This window comes from Amphibalanus amphitrite, unplaced genomic scaffold (genome assembly GCF_019059575.1).
Source record: "Amphibalanus amphitrite isolate SeventyFive unplaced genomic scaffold, NRLGWU_Aamphi_draft 000168F_arrow, whole genome shotgun sequence".
Taxonomy (NCBI): domain Eukaryota; kingdom Metazoa; phylum Arthropoda; class Thecostraca; order Balanomorpha; family Balanidae; genus Amphibalanus; species Amphibalanus amphitrite.
Genome location: NW_024881663.1, coordinates 276339 through 300158, shown reverse-complemented (window position 1 = coordinate 300158; position 23820 = coordinate 276339). Strand labels below are relative to the sequence as shown.

The window sequence follows — 23820 nt, the reverse complement described above, 5'->3', positions numbered from 1 at the left end:
TTTTCATAAAAACTGGTCCATGTGTACAGTTTTGGACGCTGATTCCAACGGTGAAGTCTGTTTTTCGCCACATATTATACTTTGGCCCCTAGAGGCATTCAAAGTTTTTTGGGGAAGGGGGACCCCCTTAGATTTTCATAAAAACTGGTCCATGTGTACAGTTTTGGACGCTGATTCCCATGGTGAAGTCTGTTTTTCGCCACATATTATACTTTGGCCCCTAGGGCATTCAGATTCACTTTCAGAATCACATTCGGACCCCCTTAGATTTTCATAAAAACTGGTCCATGGGTACAGTTTTGGACGCTGATTCCAATGGTGAAGTCTGTTTTTCGCCACATATTATACTTTGGCCCCTAGAGGCATTCAAAGTTTTTTTGGGGGCGAAGGGGGACCCCCTTAGATTTTCATAAAAACTGGTCAATGTGTACAGTTTTAGACGCTGATTCCAACGGTGAAGTCTGTTTTTCGCCACATATTATACTTTGGCCCCTAGAGGCATTCAAAGTTTTTTTTGGGGAAAGGGGACCCCCTTAGATTTTCATAAAAACTGGTCCATGTGTACAGTTTTGGACGCTGATTCCAATGGTGAAGTCTGTTTTTCGCCACATATTATACTTTGGCCCCTAGAGGCATTCAAAGTTTTTTGGGGCGGAGGGGGACCCCTTAGATTTTCATAAAAACTGGTCGATGGGTACAGTTTTGGACGCTGATTCCAATGGTGAAGTCTGTTTTTCGCCACATATTATACTTTGGCCCCTAGAGACATTCAAAGTTTTTTTGGGGCGAAGGGGGACCCCCTTAGATTTTCATAAAAACTGGTCCATGTGTACAGTTTTGGACGCTGATTCCAACGGTGAAGTCTTTTTTCGCCACATATTATACTTTGGCCCCTAGAGGCATTCAAAGTTTTTTTTGGAAGAAGGGGGACCCCCTTAGATTTTCATAAAAACTGGTCCATGTGTACAGTTTTGGACGCTGATTCCCATGGTGAAGTCTGTTTTTCGCCACATATTATACTTTGGCCCCTAGGGCATTCAGATTCACTTTCAGAATCACATTCGGACGCCTTAGATTTTCATAAAAACTGGTCCATGGGTACAGTTTTGGACGCTGATTCCAATGGTGAAGTCTGTTTTTCGCCACATATTATACTTTGGCCCCTAGAGGCATTCAAAGTTTTTTTGGGGCGAAGGGGGACCCCCTTAGATTTTCATAAAAACTGGTCTATGTGTACAGTTTTGGACGCTGATTCCAACGGTGAAGTCTGTTTTTCGCCACATATTATACTTTGGCCCCTAGAGGCATTCAAAGTTTTTTTGGGGGAAGGGGGACCCCCTTAGATTTTCATAAAAACTGGTCCATGTGTACAGTTTTGGACGCTGATTCCAATGGTAAGGTCTGTTTTTCGCCACATATTATACTTGGCCCCTAGAGGCATTCAAAGTTTTTTGGGACGGAGGGGGACCCCTTAGATTTTCATAAAAACTGGTCCATGGGTACAGTTTTGGACGCTGATTCCAATGGTGAAGTCTGTTTTTCGCCACATATTATACTTTGGCCCCTAGAGGCATTCAAAGTTTTTTGGGGCGGAGGGGGACCCCCTTAGATTTTCATAAAAACTGGTCCATGGGTACAGTTTTGGACGCTGATTCCAATGGTGAAGTCTGTTTTACGCCACATATTATACTTTGGCCCCTAGAGACATTCAAAGTTTTTTTGGGGCGAAGGGGGACCCCCTTAGATTTTCATAAAAACTGGTCCATGTGTACAGTTTTGGACGCTGATTCCAACGGTGAAGTCTGTTTTTCGCCACATATTATACTTTGGCCCCTAGAGGCATTCAAAGTTTTTTTGGGGGAAGAGGACCCCTTAGATTTTCATAAAAACTGGTATATGTGTACAGTTTTGGACGCTGATTCCAATGGTGAAGTCTGTTTTTCGCCACATATTATACTTTGGCCCCTAGAGGCATTCAAAGTTTTTTTGGGCGGAGGGGGACCCCCTTAGATTTTCATAAAAACTGGTCCATGGGTACAGTTTTGGACGCTGATTCCAATGGTGAAGTCTGTTTTTCGCCACATATTATACTTTGGCCCCTAGAGGCATTCAAAGTTTTTTTGGGGCGAAGGGGGACCCCCTTAGATTTTCATAAAAACTGGTCCATGTGTACAGTTTTGGACGCTGATTGCAACGGTGAAGTCTGTTTTTCGCCACATATTATACTTTGGTCCCTAGAGGCATTCAAAGTTTTTTTGGGGGAAGGGGACCCCCTTAGATTTTCATGAAAACTGGTCCATGTGTACAGTTTTGGACGCTGATTCCAATGGTGAAGTCTGTTTTCGCCACATATTATACTTTGGCCCTCAGAGGCATTCAAAGTTTTTTGGGGCGGAGGGGGACCCCCTTAGATTTTCATAAAAACTGGTCCATGGGTACAGTTTTGGACGCTGATTCCAATGGTGAAGTCTGTTTTTCGCCACATATTATACTTTGGCCCCTAGAGGCATTCAAAGTTTTTTGGGGTGGAGGGGGACCCCCTTAGATTTTCATAAAAACTGGTCCATGGGTACAGTTTTGGACGCTGATTCCAATGGTGAAGTCTGTTTTACGCCACATATTATACTTTGGCCCCTAGAGACATTCAAATTTTTTTGGGGCGAAGGGGGACCCCCTTAGATTTTCATAAAAACTGGTACAGTTTTGGACGCTGATTCCAACGGTGAAGTCTGTTTTTCGCCACATATTATACTTTGGCCCCTAGAGGCATTCAAAGTTTTTTTTGGGGAAGGGGCACCCCCTTAGATTTTCATAAAAACTGGTCCATGTGTACAGTTTTGGACGCTGATTCCAACGGTGAAGTCTGTTTTTCGCCACATATTATACTTTGGCCCCTAGAGGCCATGAAAATCTAAGGGGGTCCCCCTTCGCCCCAAAAAAACTTTGAATGTCTCTAGGGGCCAAAGTATAATATGTGGCGAAAAACAGACATCACCATTGGAATCAGCGTCCAAAACTGTACACATGGACCAGTTTTTATGAAAATCTAAGGGGGTCCCCCTTCCCCAAAAAACTTTGAATGCCTCTAGGGGCCAAAGTATAATATGTGGCGAAAAACAGACTTCACCGTTGGAATCAGCGTCCAAAACTGTACACATAGACCAGTTTTTATGAAAATCTAAGGGGTCCCCCTTCGCCCCCCAAAAAAAACTTTGAATGCCTCTAGGGGCAAAAGTATAATATGTGGCGAAAAACAGACTTCACCATTGGAATCAGCGTCCAATACTGTACCCATGGACCAGTTTTTATGAAAATCTAAGGGGGTCCGAATGTGATTCTGAAAGTGAATCTGAATGCCCTAGGGGCCAAAGTATAATATGTGGCGAAAAAAAGACTTCACCATGGGAATCAGCGTCCAAAACTGTACACATGGACCAGTTTTTATGAAAATCTAAGGGGGTCCCCCTTCCCCCAAAAAAACTTTGAATGCCTCTAGGGGCCAAAGTATAATATGTGGCGAAAAACAGACTTCACCGTTGGAATCAGCGTCCAAAACTGTACACATGGACCAGTTTTCATGAAAATCTAAGGGGGTCCCCCTTCGCCCCAAAAAAACTTTAAATGCCTCTAGGGGCCAAAGTATAATATGTGGCGAAAAACAGACTTCACCGTTGGAATCAGCGTCCAAAACTGTACACATGGACCAGTTTTCATGAAAATCTAAGGGGGTCCCCCTTCGCCCCAAAAAAAACTTTAAATGTCTCTAGGGGCCAAAGTATAATATGTGGCGAAAAACAGATTTCACCATTGGAATCAGCGTCCAAAACTGTACCCATGGACCAGTTTTTATGAAAATCTAAGGGGGTCCCCCTTCGCCCCAAAAAACTTTGAATGCCTCTAGGGGCCAAAGTATAATATGTGGCGAAAAACAGACTTCACCATTGGAATCAACGTCCAAAACTGTACACATGGACCAGTTTTTATGAAAATCCAAGGGGGTCCCCCTTCTCCCAAAAAACTTTGAATGCCTCTAGGGGCCAAAGTATAATATGTGGCGAAAAACAGACTTCACCGTTGGAATCAGCGTCCAAAACTGTACACATGAACCAGTTTTTATGAAAATCCAAGGGGGTCCCCCTTCTCCCAAAAAACTTCGAATGCCTCTAGGGGCCAAAGTATAATATGTGGCGAAAAACAGACTTCACCGTTGGAATCAGCGTCCAAAACTGTACACATGGACCAGTTTTTATGAAAATCTAAGGGGGTCCCCCTTCCCCCAAAACAAACTTTGAATGCCTCTAGGGGCTAAAGTATAATATGTGGCGAAAAACAGACTTCACCGTTGGAATCAGCGTCCAAAACTGTACACATGGACCAGTTTTTATGAAAATCTAAGGGGTCCCCCTTCGCCCCAAAAAACTTTGAATGCCTCTAGGGGCAAAAGTATAATATGTGGCGAAAAACAGACTTCACCATTGGAATCAGCGTCCAATACTGTACCCATGGACCAGTTTTTATGAAAATCTAAGGGGGTCCGAATGTGATTCTGAAAGTGAATCTGAATGCCCTAGGGGCCAAAGTATAATATGTGGCGAAAAACAGACTTCACCATGGGAATCAGCGTCCAAAACTGTACACATGGACCAGTTTTTATGAAAATCTAAGGGGGTCCCCCTTCCCAAAAAAACTTTGAATGCCTCTAGGGGCCAAAGTATAATATGTGGCGAAAAACAGACTTCACCGTTGGAATCAGCGTCCAAAACTGTACACATGGACCAGTTTTCATGAAAATCTAAGGGGGTCCCCCTTCGCCCCAAAAAAACTTTAAATGTCTCTAGGGGCCAAAGTATAATATGTGGCGAAAAACAGACTTAACCATTGGAATCAGCGTCCAAAACTGTACCCATGGACCAGTTTTTTATGAAAATCTAAGGGGGTCCCCCTTCGCCCCAAAAAACTTTGAATGCCTCTAGGGGCCAAAGTATAATATGTGGCGAAAAACAGACTTCACCATTGGAATCAACGTCCAAAACTGTACACATGGACCAGTTTTTATGAAAATCCAAGGGGGTCCCCCTTCTCCCAAAAAACTTTGAATGCCTCTAGGGGCCAAAGTATAATATGTGGCGAAAAACAGACTTTACCGTTGGAATCAGCGTCCAAAACTGTACACATAGACCAGTTTTTATGAAAATCTAAGGGGTCCCCCTTCGCCCCCCCAAAAAAAAAAACTTTGAATGCCTCTAGGGGCAAAAGTATAATATGTGGCGAAAAACAGACTTCACCATTGGAATCAGCGTCCAATACTGTACCCATGGACCAGTTTTTATGAAAATCTAAGGGGGTCCGAATGTGATTCTGAAAGTGAATCTGAATGCCCTAGGGGCCAAAGTATAATATGTGGCGAAAAACAGACTTCACCATGGGAATCAGCGTCCAAAACTGTACACATGGACCAGTTTTTATGAAAATCTAAGGGGGTCCCCCTTCCCCCAAAAAAACTTTGAATGCCTCTAGGGGCCAAAGTATAATATGTGGCGAAAAACAGACTTCACCGTTGGAATCAGCGTCCAAAACTGTACACATGGACCAGTTTTCATGAAAATCTAAGGGGGTCCCCCTTCGCCCCAAAAAAAACTTTAAATGTCTCTAGGGGCCAAAGTATAATATGTGGCGAAAAACAGACTTCACCATTGGAATCAGCGTCCAAAACTGTACCCATGGACCAGTTTTTTATGAAAATCTAAGGGGGTCCCCCTTCGCCCCAAAAAACTTTGAATGCCTCTAGGGGCCAAAGTATAATATGTGGCGAAAAACAGACTTCACCATTGGAATCAACGTCCAAAACTGTACACATGGACCAATTTTTATGAAAATCCAAGGGGGTCCCCCTTCTCCCAAAAAACTTTGAATGCCTCTAGGGGCCAAAGTATAATATGTGGCGAAAAACAGACTTCACCGTTGGAATCAGCGTCCAAAACTGTACACATAGACCAGTTTTTATGAAAATCTAAGGGGTCCCCCTTCGCCCCCCCCCCCCCCAAAAAAAACTTTGAATGCCTCTAGGGGCAAAAGTATAATATGTGGCGAAAAACAGACTTCACCATTGGAATCAGCGTCCAATACTGTACCCATGGACCAGTTTTTATGAAAATCTAAGGGGGTCCGAATGTGATTCTGAAAGTGAATCTGAATGCCCTAGGGGCCAAAGTATAATATGTGGCGAAAAACAGACTTCACCATGGGAATCAGCGTCCAAAACTGTACACATGGACCAGTTTTTATGAAAATCTAAGGGGGTCCAACTTCCCCCAAAAAAACTTTGAATGCCTCTAGGGGCCAAAGTATAATATGTGGCGAAAAACAGACTTCACCGTTGGAATCAGCGTCCAAAACTGTACACATGGACCAGTTTTCATGAAAATCTAAGGGGGTCCCCCTTCGCCCCAAAAAACTTTAAATGTCTCTAGGGGCCAAAGTATAATATGTGGCGAAAAACAGACTTCACCATTGGAATCAGCGTCCAAAACTGTACCCATGGACCAGTTTTTATGAAAATCTAAGGGGGACCCCCTTCGCCCCAAAAAACTTTGAATGCCTTTAGGGGCCAAAGTATAATATGTGGCGAAAAACAGACTTCACCATTGGAATCAGCGTCCAAAACTGTACACATGGACCAGTTTTTATGAAAATCCAAGGGGGTCCCCCTTCTCCCAAAAAACTTCGAATGCCTCTAGGGGCCAAAGTATAATATGTGGCGAAAAACAGACTTCACCGTTGGAATCAGCGTCCAAAACTGTACACATGGACCAGTTTTTATGAAAATCTAAGGGGGTCCCCCTTCGCCCCCAAAAAACTTTGAATGCCTCTAGGGGCCAAAGTATAATATGTGGCGAAAAACAGACTTCACCATTGGAATCAGCGTCCAAAACTGTACCTATGGACCAGTTTTTATGAAAATCTAAGGGGGTCCGAATGTGATTCTGAAAGTGAATCTGAATCTGAGGCTGTCTTGACAGACGTTCATTCCGGTAAGTCCACTATTTGATTTCAAGTGATGCACGTTCAGATATGAGGCACTGTTTCGAGTGTGCATAATGTATGCGCCAAAAGCCGGGCTTAATGGAGAGACGACATAACGAACACCATGCAGTCGCGCATATATCAGTCGAGCGCCGGAAACACAGCTGGCTGCAGGGATTGTACAACATTACCGGACATATCGCGCAACGGAGATAAATTTAAAGCCAACGTTCTCGGCAAAATATTCATGAATTTCAGCTAATGAACGGACGATAGTCCCAATGAGGCACTGGCTAGTCACTAATGGAACAATCGATGAGTTGGAAGCTCCTAATGGAAATTGATGAGCTCCAATTTCTTAGTATTGATGATGGCACTGTAAATTGGATAAAAGCATCTCAGCCGCATATGTCAGGCTTTGTTAGTAACAGTCAGACTAGACTGCGAAATATGCATGTAATTACCGTCCAATGTGATTCTCAAGTCAAATAGAACATTAACCCTCGCCCGCACATGCCATTTTCCCATCCTAGAACGCACATGGGGGGTGGTTGCCACCCCCCCCCCCCGCGCCATTTCGTTCCTGTTGGAGATAGAGCTTAGCAGTAAAGACCAAAAAGATTCTTTGGGAAGAGACGAATCCAATGATACCCAGTTTTACCTTCTCAGGTCAGTCATTGACCTTCCAGGTCAGGTCAAACTAAAAAATATTGCTGTTTTGGGTCACCGTTGGATATCAAGTGTGCTGCTTATCAAATACCGATGACGATGCTGTTTTCTGGTGCCAAGCCAGCTAGAACCTCTTTGTCACACTACCCGACCAGAATTTTGCTGCTGAGGTCATTTCAGGTCAAGTTAGGTCAAGGTCAATTATATGTGTTTGTATGTCTGTGTGTGTCTGTGTGTATACTGATGTGTGCACCGATTGTTTTTGGATCCATATTACATGAAATCATGATCTGAGAAGCTTTTACCAAAAATGCAGTCAAAAAACTTCAAAAAAGTAAACTCAGCTTGCCTAAAACGCAATTATCTTAGGTGACCTAGGTTGACCTTGACCCTGACCTTGACCCCTGTACATCGTCGAACAACATGTTCCATGATAGGTAGGAGGTAAGACTGGCAAAAAAGGCCGAAATCAGGGTGTCAAAAGCTCATAAGGCCCATGGCAAACGCAAGATGTTGAGAATTGGCCATTTGGGTCATGACATGACCTGAAAAACAAGGTCATATCTTCGAAACCAAAAATCACAGAAACTTGAAATTTTCGGTGGACATCAAGAAAGGATAGAGGAGCAGCTATACGAAAAATCAGTCTTCTAGCTCTAAAAATGTTGAGTGCAGAGCAGAAAGACTACCTGGGGGGAGGGGTGGCAACCCCCCCCCCCATGTGCGGGCGAGGGTTAAACAGCGTCAGCATGCTTCGAGCAGCTGTTAGAGACATTGCATCAACCATTATACACATCACGAAAGTCGAGCTTGTCAGGAAAGCAAAATGATGAACGTGTATTGATATCTAGGTAAAACATTCTCATATATTCATTACGAATATAGTGAAATGTACATTCAATTCAAACCATTATGAACTGACTGAGTATTAGCAGCGTTACAACGCTGACGTTAGGCCTGTTTCCACTACCGCCCTATTCCAATAACTGCTCCCCACACATCCCACTGTGCGCCGCGCCGCTGCCCGGGCCATGCGGCACAGTGCAGATTCAGGCGGCGACCACTAGTGTCATCTAGCGGCAGCGGATGAAACTAACATGGCCTCCACCGCCGAGTCGGGATGCCGTGCGTTGCATGCCGTCTTCGCATGTTACCTTTAGAGTATTTACGTGCCACTTGTAGGCGAGCGGGTCTTCGCACGTTGCTTAAAACCTTTGCATATGATCTACATACATATAGACGGGTGCCTCTTTGGGCCTTACCTGTAGACGGGCGCGTCGGATCCGTTGCGGTACCATAGCACGATGAGCACAGTATCTCCGGGAGAATGGGACATGTCGCAGGGCAGGGCGACCTCGCCCCCAGCCAGACCCACCACCGTCGACAAGGGCACTGAAACAGAAACGGTGACACATTAGTGCAGTTAGGAGAAAATAGACAGACGTTTTCACGACGGCCATCTGGTACACACTTGGTGCACATCTGGTGCAGATTAGGTGCAGATATGGTCAAATTAGGTTCAGTGTGTCTCTTAGTAGCTATCAGCCAGGGTTGCACTAATTACTTATACGCCTGCTTTGTCATATTATCAGAGAGTATCATCGATAAAACACTGAAATAAATTCGTAAAATAAAGATATTTGCTGTAAAAGAGATTAGGTGTAGATTTGGTCAAATTAGGTGCACTCGCCGGATAGCCCGTCGTGAAAACGGCTCAGTCTCAAGGTAGTAAACTTAAACCAAAACTCAGAAGGGACGCACGAGCACTACAAGAGAAATAGTCCCGAATTAGTGCAATGTGGCCTGGAGGGACGAACGGGCACCTTCGAAGCTCTGGCGCGTCATATGGATGAACTGCGGTCAGCAAGGACAAACACACACACACATGAGGGCTAAACACAGACAGAGGTCATCATGACATTTCGGCGAGATGTCACTAAACTAATTGGTCGGAGCGACGCTGCTGGTTCTGGCTCCCGGCCAGTCAGTCCCAATAGCACTTCAAATGACATGGTGCCCTGATGTTTTTCGACAAGGATACAAATATCCCGTACACAAGTTGGATTGAAATGTCGTTATTCAATTTTGTGTTCTTTTGAACGACCCGGATCTAACCAGACCTTTATTGCAGATCTAAGTTTGCAGCAGAAAGACGATGCTCTCGACGCAAACATATTATGTGATAGAGGGAAGTCGAACAAATATTTGAGCATGTTTTGTCTGCTGCCTATCTCTGAAAATAGCACCAAAGGCATTGAGATCACATCAAAGCTCGCATTGTAATGGCAAAGTCTCTGTTTCGCGACTGTGTTGGCGGCTGAATGTCTTTTATTCAGCTGACTGGCGAGAGAAAGTAAAGGCGGTGCATAGCCTCAGTACTTGAAAAGCCAGGAAACAGCAGGGAACACTGATTGTTTTCTTCTTTACAAACAAACATACAAACGACGTTTGCACAAACATTGGTATGGTGCGTTTCACATTGTTAAAGGGACCCTCCCACCTTAACATTAGATTTGAGTTGAGATAGCCAAAATGGGGTCCCTGGCTCACAATTACCGGTTTCGGCACTCACAACATCAAGAAATGCCATGCCAACATGGAAATATTGAATTTCAAAATTGCAGCATTTTGATTCAGAGGGGCTAATGCATAGGAATACCCCTCTGAATGTGTGACGTCAGCGCAGATATCTAACGATTTTTAAATGTTTGACTTAAACGTTTTGTAGCACGCGGTGGTATATGCTGCTTTGCGCGCAACAAGTGCCGCACTTTCAGGTGCCAAACTATTGCTTCCAAATAAAGTCGCTAGGAACAGCGGAGATCCCAAAAAGTAAACAAAAGTATAAGCCTAATATCTTGAAAACCGGTGAATATTTTTCGGTGAAATTTGGTAGATATTCGTTTTCGCTCTTTCTGAACCGAGCGACATCACTTTCATGCCAATTCATAAACTTTTTTTGAAGGTGGGAGGGTCTCTTTAAAATAAACATTCCGCTGCGGGTTTCTATTATTCAGCAGCAGCAAAACCTTAAGAGCATGTGGCTATCGGCCGTGGAAATGTCGTGGCCAGGTTAATTAAGACCCCTCTCTTTCTGTCTGTCTTTCTGTCCTTTGTCCGGGGGAGAACGGCCGGCCTAGGTCAACTAGAGGACTTTTTCCGGCAGTTCGGCTGTCCCACAGTTGCTAGGCGACGCCCAGCGCGCAGCGACCCGCGCCGACTCAGAAGGCGGTCAGCAAGCACAGCCTGTCCACATTTACACAGCGGAAGTTATAGAGTGTGTTTTTAGCTGCATAGTTGACGTGGGCTAGCCATTGGAACAATACAATCACCGTTTTGGTGAGTGAACAGGCAGAAAGTCGACTTTTATTAAGTTACCTCACAGCGGTTCCGGGGATGTCTTCTAAGAAACAATCCATAGGTTATAAGGCGTTCTCAAAACACTATTCAAAGTTTATCAAGCAGCGAGCATAAAGCATTCTTTCCATTAACTGGCTCAAACAGTTTTATAGCAGTTGGATGAATGTGTCCCTTGGAAATGTCATTTGGCTTTTGTTGACGTTCTTACAGCAGATGAGTGACCTATCAGGAACCGGCACCAGTTTCGATCGGGTGTCGAGACAGGCGAAGATGCCTAGCTATGCCCCATTAGAAAAAGGTATGGCGTTCAACCTGAGCGAATACCCCATCTGATACCCAGAGCTGCGGGTATGGGCAGTCCTCGGGCATATTTTATCAAACATAAACATGGCAAAGCAGCAGTTATCTACATATGTATGTATGTATACTTAAGAAAGTTAACCCGCGCATGACTGGGGGAAGGGGCTCTAAAGAGCCCTCCTCCGGTTTTTCTGCAATATCTTCTAAACTATTTGACGGATCAACACGAAACTTGCGGTACCCTTAGGGACATCAATTTGACACCTTGTGTTAAAATTTCATCTTTCTGGCTACCTACCACAGTTTGGCCGGAAATGACGTCAAAGTGACGTCATGTCGGCCGATTTTGATGCAAAGTATTGGATCACGGCAAACGCTTTTCAAGAGCTCAGTTTTTAAGCTAGATCCAATTCCTTTGCATGGGTAGACTACAAATGCACGTAGCTATCAAACTGTTATCTCGAATTTTCTAAATTTTGAAAATTTTGAAAAATATGTGCTTACAATTACAAAAAAAGTTTTGCTGTAAGAAGCTTTGTCAGATATTCAAAAACAGTTTATATTTTTAAAATGAATAAAAAACGAAAAGTAGTTTTCATCAGAAGATGGACATTTTATAATGGCAATGATGGTATACGTTTGTGGGACTTGGATAATATAAATAATTTTCTGTATAAGAAATGATACGTAACAGTTACAGTAACAACGGTTAATTCAATTTAATTGAAGCCTTTACTACATATTCACCACATCGAAAAGACGAAATAAGGAAAGCAAAGAAGGACTGCGTTTGTTTCCCTCGTTTATGAAATACAACAACTATTACGATAATTATATGTTACCATCAGAAAACGAAAATGTCACAGCACAGTGTGTCACACTTATCAGACACTGAGGTGATAACAATCACATGTTATTGCCGCATGCGGTATTTGTTAATAAGAGTGCTTTAATAAGAAAGAAGAAGGTTGATTGATTCAGGTTGTGCTAAATCATATAAATCGGTGCATGTCAAATGAAATGGCGGAGGTGCTTCGTTTAATCGCGAAGTGCAGGTTTAAAACGTGTGGATATCGTTCTAGACGTCGTGTTCTATTATGAAAAATTGTGTCAATAACTTCTACGTTACTACGCACATCTACTCACCATGAACTACGCAGGTCACTTTTGCCTACATGTATTGAACGTGTCGCTAACTGTCCCGTGAAGCGATACAAAGTTAAACGTCATCTTTTTTTACGTTACGCTTGCAGTAAAGAAGCCCATCAACGCTCATAATTCTAACGAAGTAGGTCAGAGACACAGCGAAAGCACACCAAACATCTCATAAAGTGTCTGATGCCGGGCGCCATTACGGGCGGCGTGTTTTACCGCGGCCCAATGACCGTCGGCCGGCGCGCGCCACCCGCCGCCCCTGCGCCATTTGTCCGGGGGCCGCGCCGGCCGCCCAAAATACGGCCGGCCGCGTCATAAAGAGCGACTCCGGAGCGCCACCGGTGACAGTCATGGGGACCGAGAGCGCGACACGGCCAACCGCCGCCGGCGCGGGCAGCCGACCTTTGACGGACGGCGCGGCCGGGCGACAGCTCCACTGTGCCCCGGTGACGGACAGGTCAACTAGGCTGCCCGGTTAATAATTCAGAAATGTTAAAAGTTCGATGTCAACAGGAACTTCACTGTCCAACATTCCTGCGAGCAATGTTTTCGTCCGCAAACTAGTTGAGCTAAGGAAAGCAAATTATGAGATATGCTCTTGCGACACTTTCACTTTTATATGAAGCTTTGTCTCGTCAATTGCTACAACCCAAGTTCTCATGGAAAGGCGGGCTGTCGCCTGTCCTTCTGGGAAGCACATTGATGAGGGCAAGCTGTCATACACAAAAAAATCGTATGATGTGCCATTGCTATCTGGGAGTAAACTTGCAGGTGTGGCCTGGACCTGGGCCTCGTTTCATAAAGCGAGTCCGTAACTTGCGCCGGTTTTTGTCTTATATTGCAAGTGCATGTGAAGCGATGGCGACAGCTTGAATCGTTGAATTTATTTATCTTGCAAGCAAGAACAGAAGGGAGAAGGGGAAATAAATTTATCGCTTCACATGCACTTTCAATACAAGCCCAAAAACCGGCGTAAGTTACGGACTCGCTTTATGAAACGAGGCCCTGGACGCCGGAAGTACCACCCAACTGTGTCGCTGTCGCTGAGTCCACCCACGCCAATGCTCTGTCCGGTCAGCCGGCCGTCTCACTGCCGTATCAGTTCACAGCCAGCCCGATGTGCAGCCCCATCGCGTCCCACATATTCCACCGTAATGCACTGGAGAGTGGAGCGGCCCTCAAATGTCAGCCCTCACACACAAATAGCCCACATTTTCAGCGCGCTGGCTGTGTGGGCACTCAGAATCGGCTTCAGGGGCAGCGCTGATGGCCGCCGGTACGACGGAACTGTCGGTCAGGCTATCTGAGAGCGTCCCACACCGCAGTCAGACACGTGACTCACGGCAGAGACACGTGATGACACTCGGGAAAGAGTCACGTGACTCTGCCGATCATGTTTCGGTACGTGAATACTTGTATATTGGTACTTACCCGTGACCTTCGGTGAGAATATTGACAGGCCACATGCTGGGACGGCGGAAACAATCCCTAAGTAACTAAATGATAGTATATTGGTGATGGGAGTAACAAACATCTTGTACGTCAGTTAATATTTAATTATCTACTCGTGTTTACCTTTCCATCTACCTTTTCCAGTCTTTTTGTCTTCGACTCATGATTCACCAGTCTATACAGTATACGCATCAATACGCCATGTATCAGCTTGCCCGAACCTGATATCTCCATATTGAGGCAGCTTCCTCGCTTTTAGATCCGCACAAAATATGAGCTGACAAAGCAGCCGACCACAGAATAACTCCTGCGGGCGGTGGCTGCAGCGCTTGATGCAGATGTCAAGTATTTTGTTTGCTCGTGGAGACTGAACGTTGTAAGTTGCAGCATTTCGACCGGCGCGGTGGAGAGGCAAAGGTGCACGGTTAGCTGAAGACAAAGGGTTTTATTTGACTGCGACATTCCCACAGGGACCCGTTGGCTAGATGACTACACGGAGCACAGGTCTAAATGGAAGGATTCATCCTCAGGGTAGTTTTGTATGCTTCTCATTTAGCTTTGCGATCCACCTTTATGCAGCTTTTATCAGTGTCCAACCGCCTGTGCATAATACTGAGGCTCGAATTACGCCAGAAGTCAGATCCGACGTTGCTGTGTCTGCTGTTTAGCTTATTTGCCAATAATGGATTGTTCGATGAAGCATGTAACTAGCGGTGAAACATTAACCCTAGAACGCCTAGGGGGGGGTTGTATCAACCCCCCCCCCCCTGAGGTTTTTTCGAAGTGCACGCTAAACGGCTTGTCGTAGCGGGCTGAAATTTTCAATACCCTCTGGGGCAACATTTGCGCATCTTTTGCCGGAAAAAAAATTGATCGGGTCATGTCAGGTCACGGAGTTATGACGTCATAAGAGGTACAGCCTCCGGCCGGATTTTCACAAACTGAGTGCCAACGCCCGAGGTTTCCTGCCGGTGGTACGGACATCGGTTGATGGATCGTGATGAAACTTCCCATGCATGTTGGGGCAAGTATTGGCTATCATATGGTATAAGAAACTTGACCGGGTCAGGTCAGGTCACGGAGCTATGACGTCACAAGAGGAACAGCGTCCGGTACTATTTTTGAAAAGCGCCCGAACCACTATTTTGCTAATTCTTGTCAGCTCAATGGGAATATGCAGCAATATTAGCTTCTATAGGGAGCAAATGGACCTCCCAAATCCAAAAATACAATCAGATTTCAAAAATTTAAATTTTGATTTTTCGAATTTCTGCCGCCGACTGTGACCTTGCCGACTTCCGGCGCTCCCAACGCGCCATTTTTAGAGCTAGGGAAACGAAATACATACCAAACGATAGAGAATTGATCAAGGAACACGATAGTGAAGGTTTCAAGTCGATATCTCCCACCGTTTTGCCGCAATCGCCGCCGAAAGCTGAAAAAAGTATATTTTTCCGAAAATTTGACCTTTGACCGGTCAAAAGTAGGTCAAATGTTGACCTAGGACCAAAAAATATACCACCAATCGCGAGATCTCGTTGAGAGCAATCCGTTGGTTTTTTCCGCTAAGCTCTACGACCTTCCGTTTCGAAACGCCAGGGGGGGGGGTCGTAACAACCCCCCCCCCCCTGGTCGTTCGTGTTATGAGAAATGGCCTGGTCGTGCGAGGGTTAACGTTGTTGACGCTAGTCTGTGTGAAGTTTTGGTAGCACCAGTCCATCACCATTGGATAATCGGAGAGCATGTTAGCTTTATTTCAGCGCTACATCCTTGTTGGCACGGACGTGATGCGGACAACTACACTCCTCTGTTTAATGTTTCTGTCTTTACCTGCTCCAATTTGTTAGATATTCTTCTAAGAAAATGTTATCTTTTCTGGAAGCTGCATACAAGAACAATCAATATGAATTCATATTGCATATGCCGCAGTCTTCAGTGAGAAAAAAAAAACGTCCAGTGCACTCAAGTAACCATAATCAGTGACTTTCATGATTGTAAAGTCACTGTGCATTTTCCCTTATTTTGTGGTATGTCTGCAGCCCGTAACTGGCCATCTGGGTATTGCTGTCAGCGTGCCAGCTGATACTGGGGCCGGCGAGGTCCCCAGACACCGGGCGGGTCCACTGGGCGGGGCCGGCGGGCCGGTGGGCCGGGCCGGGTGGGGGTGAATAACCATTAGCCGACACGCGACCTGTCCGGACGTGGGTCAGCGGCGCCGAGCGACTAACCGACGCCCCTGCACGCACCCCGCCGCCAGCCCGCTAAACACAGCGCGGTGAGACCGCTAAGCAGCCCGCTAGACACCTCTCAGTGACCCCCCTAACCATACCCCTGGACTGTGAATCCGCTAACCATACCCCTGACCACAACTGTGAACCAGCTAAACGGCCCGCCAGATACAGCTGTGACCCGGTTAAACAGCCCACTAAATACGGCGGTGAGGCCGCTAGCCTTTTCACATTTTACGAAGATGCGTCACAAGGCATAAGTTAGGTACATGTTTGTTTACGAATGCATGGCATGAAAAAAAAAATACAGTGAACCTAAAACGAACGTCGACACCCGACGGTTACCCTTAGTGATGACTATGACTTGTCAGCTTAGAAGAAGGCGTAGAAGTTTGACAAGTTGCTGTGGTGGAGGGATCGAAGGATCTTCAAGGTCGCCACAAAGGAGAATGATGAGAGGTTTTTGTGTGAAGGATCGGAACCGATTTGTGGTCAATCTGGAAAGATTTGCTGTCTTTTAAGGTCATCAGGAGAGATGATTTAAAAACTTTTAGTAAATATCCCTTGCAACTTTGTTGCTGAAGGCCATTCCACGAAAACGGACAGAATATGAAATTGGAAATGGGTTTGCACTTTGTCAGTAAAAACGCGACCGATAACATTTATATGTTTTGCTCATCCTGCTCACACTTTTTGAAACCTCAATTTAGGTGCTACACTTTGTTCGTTTGATATTGCTCTCCCTTCTGCGAAATGCTTGCGGCTGTGGCGGCTGGAAGCCGAGTGCCCGTGATCCTCTCTGTGCCGTGTCTTCCGCTCGATTGCCGCGTCTGGCGGTCAGCAGTGGGTGAGCCGGCGATCCCACTGCCGTCCCGCAGGAGCCCGGTGGCTAGGTCGGCTCAGCACAGAGCTCCGCGATCAGTGGCAAATGCCCCGTGGCGGCGCCGCGCGGCCCGCAGACCCACCCGACAGGACCCAGCGGAGCGGGGGGTAGGGGAGTTCCCAAACCCTGCGGGAACTGACCAGTGCCAGCCGCGCAGCAAACAAACACAGCACGGTTCCACCCGCGTCCATTGTGGGCCGACAGCGGACAGCGCGCTCTCCGTAATGGAGGAGCACCAACTACCTGCCGGCGGCGGCGGCCGGTCGACGCTGCACCGCGGACGGGGCTCTCCGGGGATTGGAGGGCTCGCCGAGAGGCCAGCGGCAAAAACGGCTACCGCAGGCCGGCGGCTTACCACCGCGGTCATTAAAGTTGGATCTGCGGGGAGTAGGATGGTCGGAGGCACGCAGGCAGCTCGGCAGAGCCGGCCGATCACTGAGCTCACTCAGCGGCGACCCACCCGGACGAGCTTCGCATGATGGAGGACAAAAGTTAATTGTCCGAATTTCGGAAGCGGCCGGATATATCGGGCAATCAGCTAGGCCGGGAGATGGATGGGGTGCCTCCGCCAGTCTAATGGCAGCGAGAGAGCGCTGGCGGCGGTTGCAGGCATGCATCACCCTGCAATGACATATGCCGGCAGTTAGTGTGGCATTAGTCGGAGCTGGCTGGCGGCGACGGAAGGGGCGTCACACACCGGCAAACAGCGGATCAATCGAGCCGCCGTCCTGCACCGGCAAACAACCCTGCACAGCGACGGCCACAATGCAGCTGGAGGACCTGCTACGGTACTAAATGTGAGCCGTTAGTCAGTTAGCGATGTGCCGACTGCCGCTCGCCGTTTTCTTGTGATATTAATGGGGCATCGCTTAGCTAGAAAATAATACACTTTGTAGCGAATTGATGAGTGGAATAGTGCGTCGTTTGAGTTGCTACCTGTTGATCTAACAGGTAGATGGTATATCGATGTGTACGTAGGTATTTCAATACATGTAATGTTTGTTTGTCCGAAAATTGATGCAAAAAGACTTCAACGGACGAAAGGTGTATGAAATTAGCCTACTCATACTCCATACCTTAGCCCACGCTATCCCTGAGCTAATTTCATATCACTAAAAGCTATGATAATTCAATTAGGTAAGAAACGTATATAATCTGGAGATTATCATTGACTATCCTTGAAGTTATAACCCACTAGCAACAAAGTAAAGAGTTAAAAAATAAATAAAGAGTTAAGCGTGTTCACTCCGAATCCGTAATGGTCGTTACTCGAAATAAAAGCTGCCAACTGACCCGGAGGTGAATAAACTATATAAATATTTGCAATTAATACCACAATAATATTAACATAATTAGGGCATTGGCGAAGTTTATCATGAACCTACATAGTTATGTAATGAGAAGCATGCTTCAGTTGACCTATTACATGCTTCTCTTGGTACTAAATTATCGCAGATACTGGTTGTCCTACAATTTACTCGTTCGAGCTCGTCCTTTGCTTCGTATTGAAGAAGCATCCGAAAAACAAATATGAGTATTCATTTCAAGCTAATTACTGCCCTTAATTGTCATTTTTGTAAACATTTATGATAACAACTCACAATTCAAGAATCATTTAGGTAAAGTGATTTTGGAATGCGACCCTCTCGTACTCATGCCATGATGTGTTGAGAGAAAATATTGAAACTAAACGTTAGCAAAATTATGTAGCGTATTTGTGTTTGTATTGTGTAATTTTTAACGTGTTTGATTAATATTCGTTTCAATAATCTTCAATAACGTGTTTACATTGAAAGTGCATGAATATTCACAATGAAAGACTAAAAGCAGGATACAATGCCAACGTAGAGGCTTTTCCCTGTTTTTCGAAACAAAGGCACTAAGAAAGTCATATGCTTGAAACCAGTCCTCCAGCAATGTGGATGTTTCAGTTTTTATGTGTGGATATTCATTTGCTGTAAATACAGAAGCATTTATTCATGTGTGCGGTGCTGATTGCATGCCTACTCATATTAATATAATTATGAAAAGTATACGGATTTTGTCTAAATCTGCATTCTTACGCTTGTGAGCATAGGAAAGCACACGCATGCTGAGAAGTCACCGGAAAACAGCTGCCACTTGCGATCAATAGGTAACATAAGCCGAAAGCGCAAATCTACTTCATAAGTCTTACCTATCATCCTAGTGTATATCTAAGGGAAACTGTCTATATCCGCGTATGCGAACCACAGTCCACCAACAATTTCCAATAATTAAAAATGGAGGACACGTCGCCCCGTTCGTCGAAATGGCGGTTGTTGGCGGACCCCGCGACCGGGCTCCAGCAGACGACCGGCTGCAATCAAAGGTCACGTGACGGCCGCGCTCCAGCCGGGTGCCGTGTTCTCCACTGAGCTTAGGCCCTGTCGAGCCGCCCGGCGGCAATCAAAGGTCATGTGCCGACGGGCGCTGCCCGGTGTCGTGGGCCGTGCTTACATAAAGCGCTCAGAGTCGGTCGGAACGCCAAGCTACGCTCCGAGGTTTGTTGGAGATCACGTTGCACGGTAGTAGGCAACGGCCAACGAGCACTGGCACAGGCGTAAAGGACGGTGCAAAATAATTCGTGGATACTAACAGACCTTTGCCTACGACTGTTACCATGTGGGTACTTTTATAAATAAGGCTTATAACCAAATCAATCCATTTTGAAACCAGCTCTCGTCGGCCCGGGATATGGATTTTGCTCACACGAGAGGAAACATTCAATAAAGTCTGGTCCACTGCGGCGTGGGTGCCACGGATGACCGATCATATCGAGAACCGTCAGGCCAGTGTCGGATGGAATAAGTGGATGCAATTTCCACTGTGGTAATTGGATGAGACTGTACGGAATCGAGCTGTCAGGCCTGAGTCGCCACCAAGTGGCATCACCACCGGGTCAGCCCCGCTGCCAGAGGACAACTTCACCCGAAAAACTTTGCACCATCAGCTTTTGCTAAATGAGTGCTTGTCAACAGCTGCTCAGACGCTGTTATCAGCGTCTGCGGATATTTCCATATTCGTTTATGAATATTTAGCCTCTGAGCCTGCTTTTGTGCAGCAACCACGAACCACCGCACCTAAATATTTAGTCTTTTGTGAACTATTGTGATTTGAAACTGCATATTAGTCTTACAAAGACAAAATATGTAGGTATGTTTAGATAGCAACAATGCAATGTACAGTCAAGTTCAAAACGCCACTGAATCGGTACCTAGTACCTACACGTCGAATGACGAATAAAAGTAAACATTATCTGTGATAAGACACTCATTGGTAAAATTTGCGCTAAAATAAATTGTATTCCACTTTTATTTGTTATATTCACCGAAGTTCAATTTACTGTATAAACGAGGGATGGTGACTTAAAAAACGGCAAGTTGTTTCTTAACATTTGGTTCAATAAGTAATTATCTAAAGGGGAAAAATGTTGAGCAATATTGACCCTCGCCCGTATTGGTGTTTTTCCAGCCGCGAACGTATAAGGGGGGGTCCGTTGGACCCCCCCCTTGCCGTTTCGCCCCTGATCAAGCTAGAGCTCCGCGGAAAAAACGAGCGTGTTGCCCGTGACGAGAGGAAGCCGATGATACCCAATTTTAAGGTCCTAGGTCATTGGTTGACCTTGCAGGTCAGGTCAATGACCCCAAAGGCGGGAAAATCGGGACCTGTTAGAACGTCGTAAAGTGTGGCTGCTATGGGATTTTTCGGGGTGCTGATCACGAATATCATTTTAGTTTTGATCACAGATGATGTCTTCATGTATTTAGGCCAGGTCGGGTCAGGTCAAGTCAGGTCAACCAGTAAGGGTATTCGTGGTAGGTGGCAACCGCCTCTGACAGCTTCGTAACATGTTACGAAGGCACCAAAACTACTTCGTAAATGTTCATATGGTTGCTAAATTCGAATTCAGCTCCAACAACTGGCCTAGAAACATGTAAAACTCGAAAAAGTGAACCGAGGTCATCAAAGGTCAATGACCTGACCTGACCTTCAGGTGACCTTGACACCCACCCTAATGCATGGGGGCAACATCATATCACATGTTTGAACGCTTGAAACCACGAAAAGACTGCAAACGCGCGGCTAATGCGAGCCGACATACGCCGAATCGCGATTCCAGCCAAACATGGTCTCGAAAAGTAGGTCACAGGTCAAAGGTCATTTGGGTCAGGGTCATAAAATTTTCAGGGTAGGTGTGAAATTGATTAACGCTAGGGTACTGAAAGTTTCGTCGCGATCGCCCGCTTTTTACGCGAGTTATTCGCGAAAAACCATGGGGGTCCGTTCGACCCCCCCCCCCCCTATACGGGCGAGGGTTAAATAGGCTAAAAACTTATTTTTCTGACACTTCACCACGAACTGAAAGCAGCAACAGAATGTCGCCTGACCCTCCATCCCCACCCCAACCGCATGGATTGCTAGATTTCACGACGTTCATCTTGCATTTCATGACGTTTATTTTGCAATTCTCGACATTTATCTTACACACATTTGGTCGCAACTCACATTTGGCGCGATTTTGTCAGATTAGTTTTATAATTAGTTTTAACCTAGTCTTCATTTTAGGTTACATTAGTCGCTTTTATAGGTACCTGATTTATCAAAGTAGGTATTAGATATATTTTCAATGTTTTTTTAAATAAATTATTCTTTAATAAGATTTAGTTAGATTTGGTCAATTTTGGTGCACTTGCCAGATAACCTGTCTTGAAAACAGCTAATTTTCCTCATATCCTGGTGCTTCGGTATATGTCATTGCCCGGCGATGCACACTCGTTATGGCTCGTGCTTCCAGCTTCAAAAGCATACACGGCAGCATGAGATCCGGTTAGGCCGCACGGCTTTCGTTGCAGTCGACTTCGTGACAAACCCGAAACGGCATTCAGTTCACGTTGGCCAATCTAGCAGCAGATTGATATTCGCGAATCTGCTCTGGTGGAAGACATTCGTCGTTTCCCGAATATGCTGCTACTGGCATGAGAGGTAGAACCGCATGAAGTCGCAGCCTCATTTTGAACATTTTCAGCCCATATTGGGCTAAAAAATTACAAAATAAAGACAAGTCGGGGTTTTGGTCCTTGCCGTGGGGTGTCAGTTAAAATCCAATGTTGTTTTGCATATTTTGTCAACATTTGAACTAAATTTGGGCTGGAGGAGCTAGAATCAAGTATTGGTTTAGGGTAGGCTAGCTTTTATTTTATGTCAGTGGCAGCATATCTGGAAACAGACAGGGTTTGTCTACCAGCAGCAGATTTGCAAATATCAATCTGCTGCTAGATTGATCAACACATTCAGTTATGCCAGCGCTTTATTTGATAAGTCTGTCATCAGATTTAAATTACACACGTCTGTTGCATTTCCTGTGCAGTGTGTGAGGAGGATGAACTCACCTGGCGGGATCAGGGGTCGGACGGTGACGCTGGGCGACATCCTCCTCAGTGCCCGCCGGTCCCTCGCTCCGTCCTCCTCACTGTCCTGAGTAGCGCCGGCACTGTCGGTCCCTGACACCGCTCTCTGAGCTTTGGGTTCCTCGTGACCCGCGGCACCTAGGGTCACGTTACTTGGTCCCGTCACTGTCACCGCTTCTGCCACGGCAGAGCTGCCTTTGACAGGTTCTGACACGGTACTGCCGGTCATAAGTCCTGTAGGGGTCACAGCACCAGCACCGTCCTGTCGGAGGCCCGTCACTACCCCACAAACCACCACCACGCAGGCAGCCCACACGGGCGTCATCTCGATCACCACACCCGCTCACTGTCCCCCGCCGTCATCCGATCCCGACAGCCCCGGGGCGCGGCGAGCGTCCACCGTGCGGCCAGCCCGCTCACCGCCGCGGCGCCGACTGGGCCGACAATCAATGGGAGCGACCGCCGCCGGCGCAACATGCATGCACGCCTCCTGCGCCGACCGCCGCCGACCGCCAGCTCGAGGTCGGGTCGGTCGACCGGCAGAGGGCGGGGTCAGGACGGGAACGGTGCAGCGTTGTGGTGGTTTGACAGTATAGTGAAATGGGCGGCAGTTGCTGGGTAATGATGTGCTAATGAGACTGAGCGAGAGAGGTGACACTGGGGCTAAGAGGCGTGGTAATGCGATGTTCTCTTGTTTTGGGACAAGAACTGATATTGTGATATGAAGTCTTTTGAAATATCAAAGCCGAGTAGACAGAAACCACATCCATTAGATAAACATCCTGTTCGGAATTTAGCATGAAAACAGGTTGCAGGATTGAGACTGCTGTCGAGTTGGGTTCAGGCATGGATGAACTTTAATAGATAAACATCGACTTTGCTGCATCATCACATTGCAAAATACCAACCAGTGTCCAACACACCGGCATAAAACTTTATTTTTTGCATTTCTTTTTTCTAAAACATTTCCACCGTAGGCGTAGCTGCTGTATCCGGAACTTACTGCCCCCATCCAGTTCGTAGCTGAGTGACAGGTCCTGGCCAGCTCTCCCCGATCGCGAGTTTCCATCGTCACCAGTCCATGTCCGGGCGGCTCCAGCCTGCAAACACAAGCTACGGCCGATCAGCAACGGCGACGGTATCGTTCGCGCCGCGATCAGCGTCGCTAACGACGTCGTGCTGTCGCTAACGACGGCTGGACTCGCGGCGTCGGCAGCGACTCCCGACGATCGAGACAGACGCCTGACACAGACGGGCTGGGCGTCGATCCGGCCGCGGTCGGTAACGGCTGGTATGTTGTATGGGAGTAGAGCGGATACAC

The 23820-nt window shown here is 46.3% G+C and overlaps 1 protein-coding gene across 2 annotated transcripts in view; it reads right to left on the bottom strand.

Annotated features, from left to right (window-relative positions):
- LOC122383591 (nephrin-like) overlaps positions 1 to 22935 on the bottom strand; it is a 94596-nt gene extending 71661 nt beyond the window's left edge. Inside the window, exons 1-2 of one of the 2 annotated variants that reach the window (XM_043370180.1) lie at positions 22482 to 22935; positions 8955 to 9084 (exon numbers count right to left, since the gene is read on the bottom strand). In XM_043370180.1, coding sequence (XP_043226115.1) covers positions 8955 to 9084; positions 22482 to 22824 — 473 coding nt within the window. In that variant the 5' untranslated portion in view covers positions 22825 to 22935. The remainder of the gene's footprint in view (positions 1 to 8954; positions 9085 to 22481) is intronic. The other variant, XM_043370178.1, reaches the window with a different exon arrangement.
- Between the last annotated feature and the right edge of the window lie 885 nt (positions 22936 to 23820).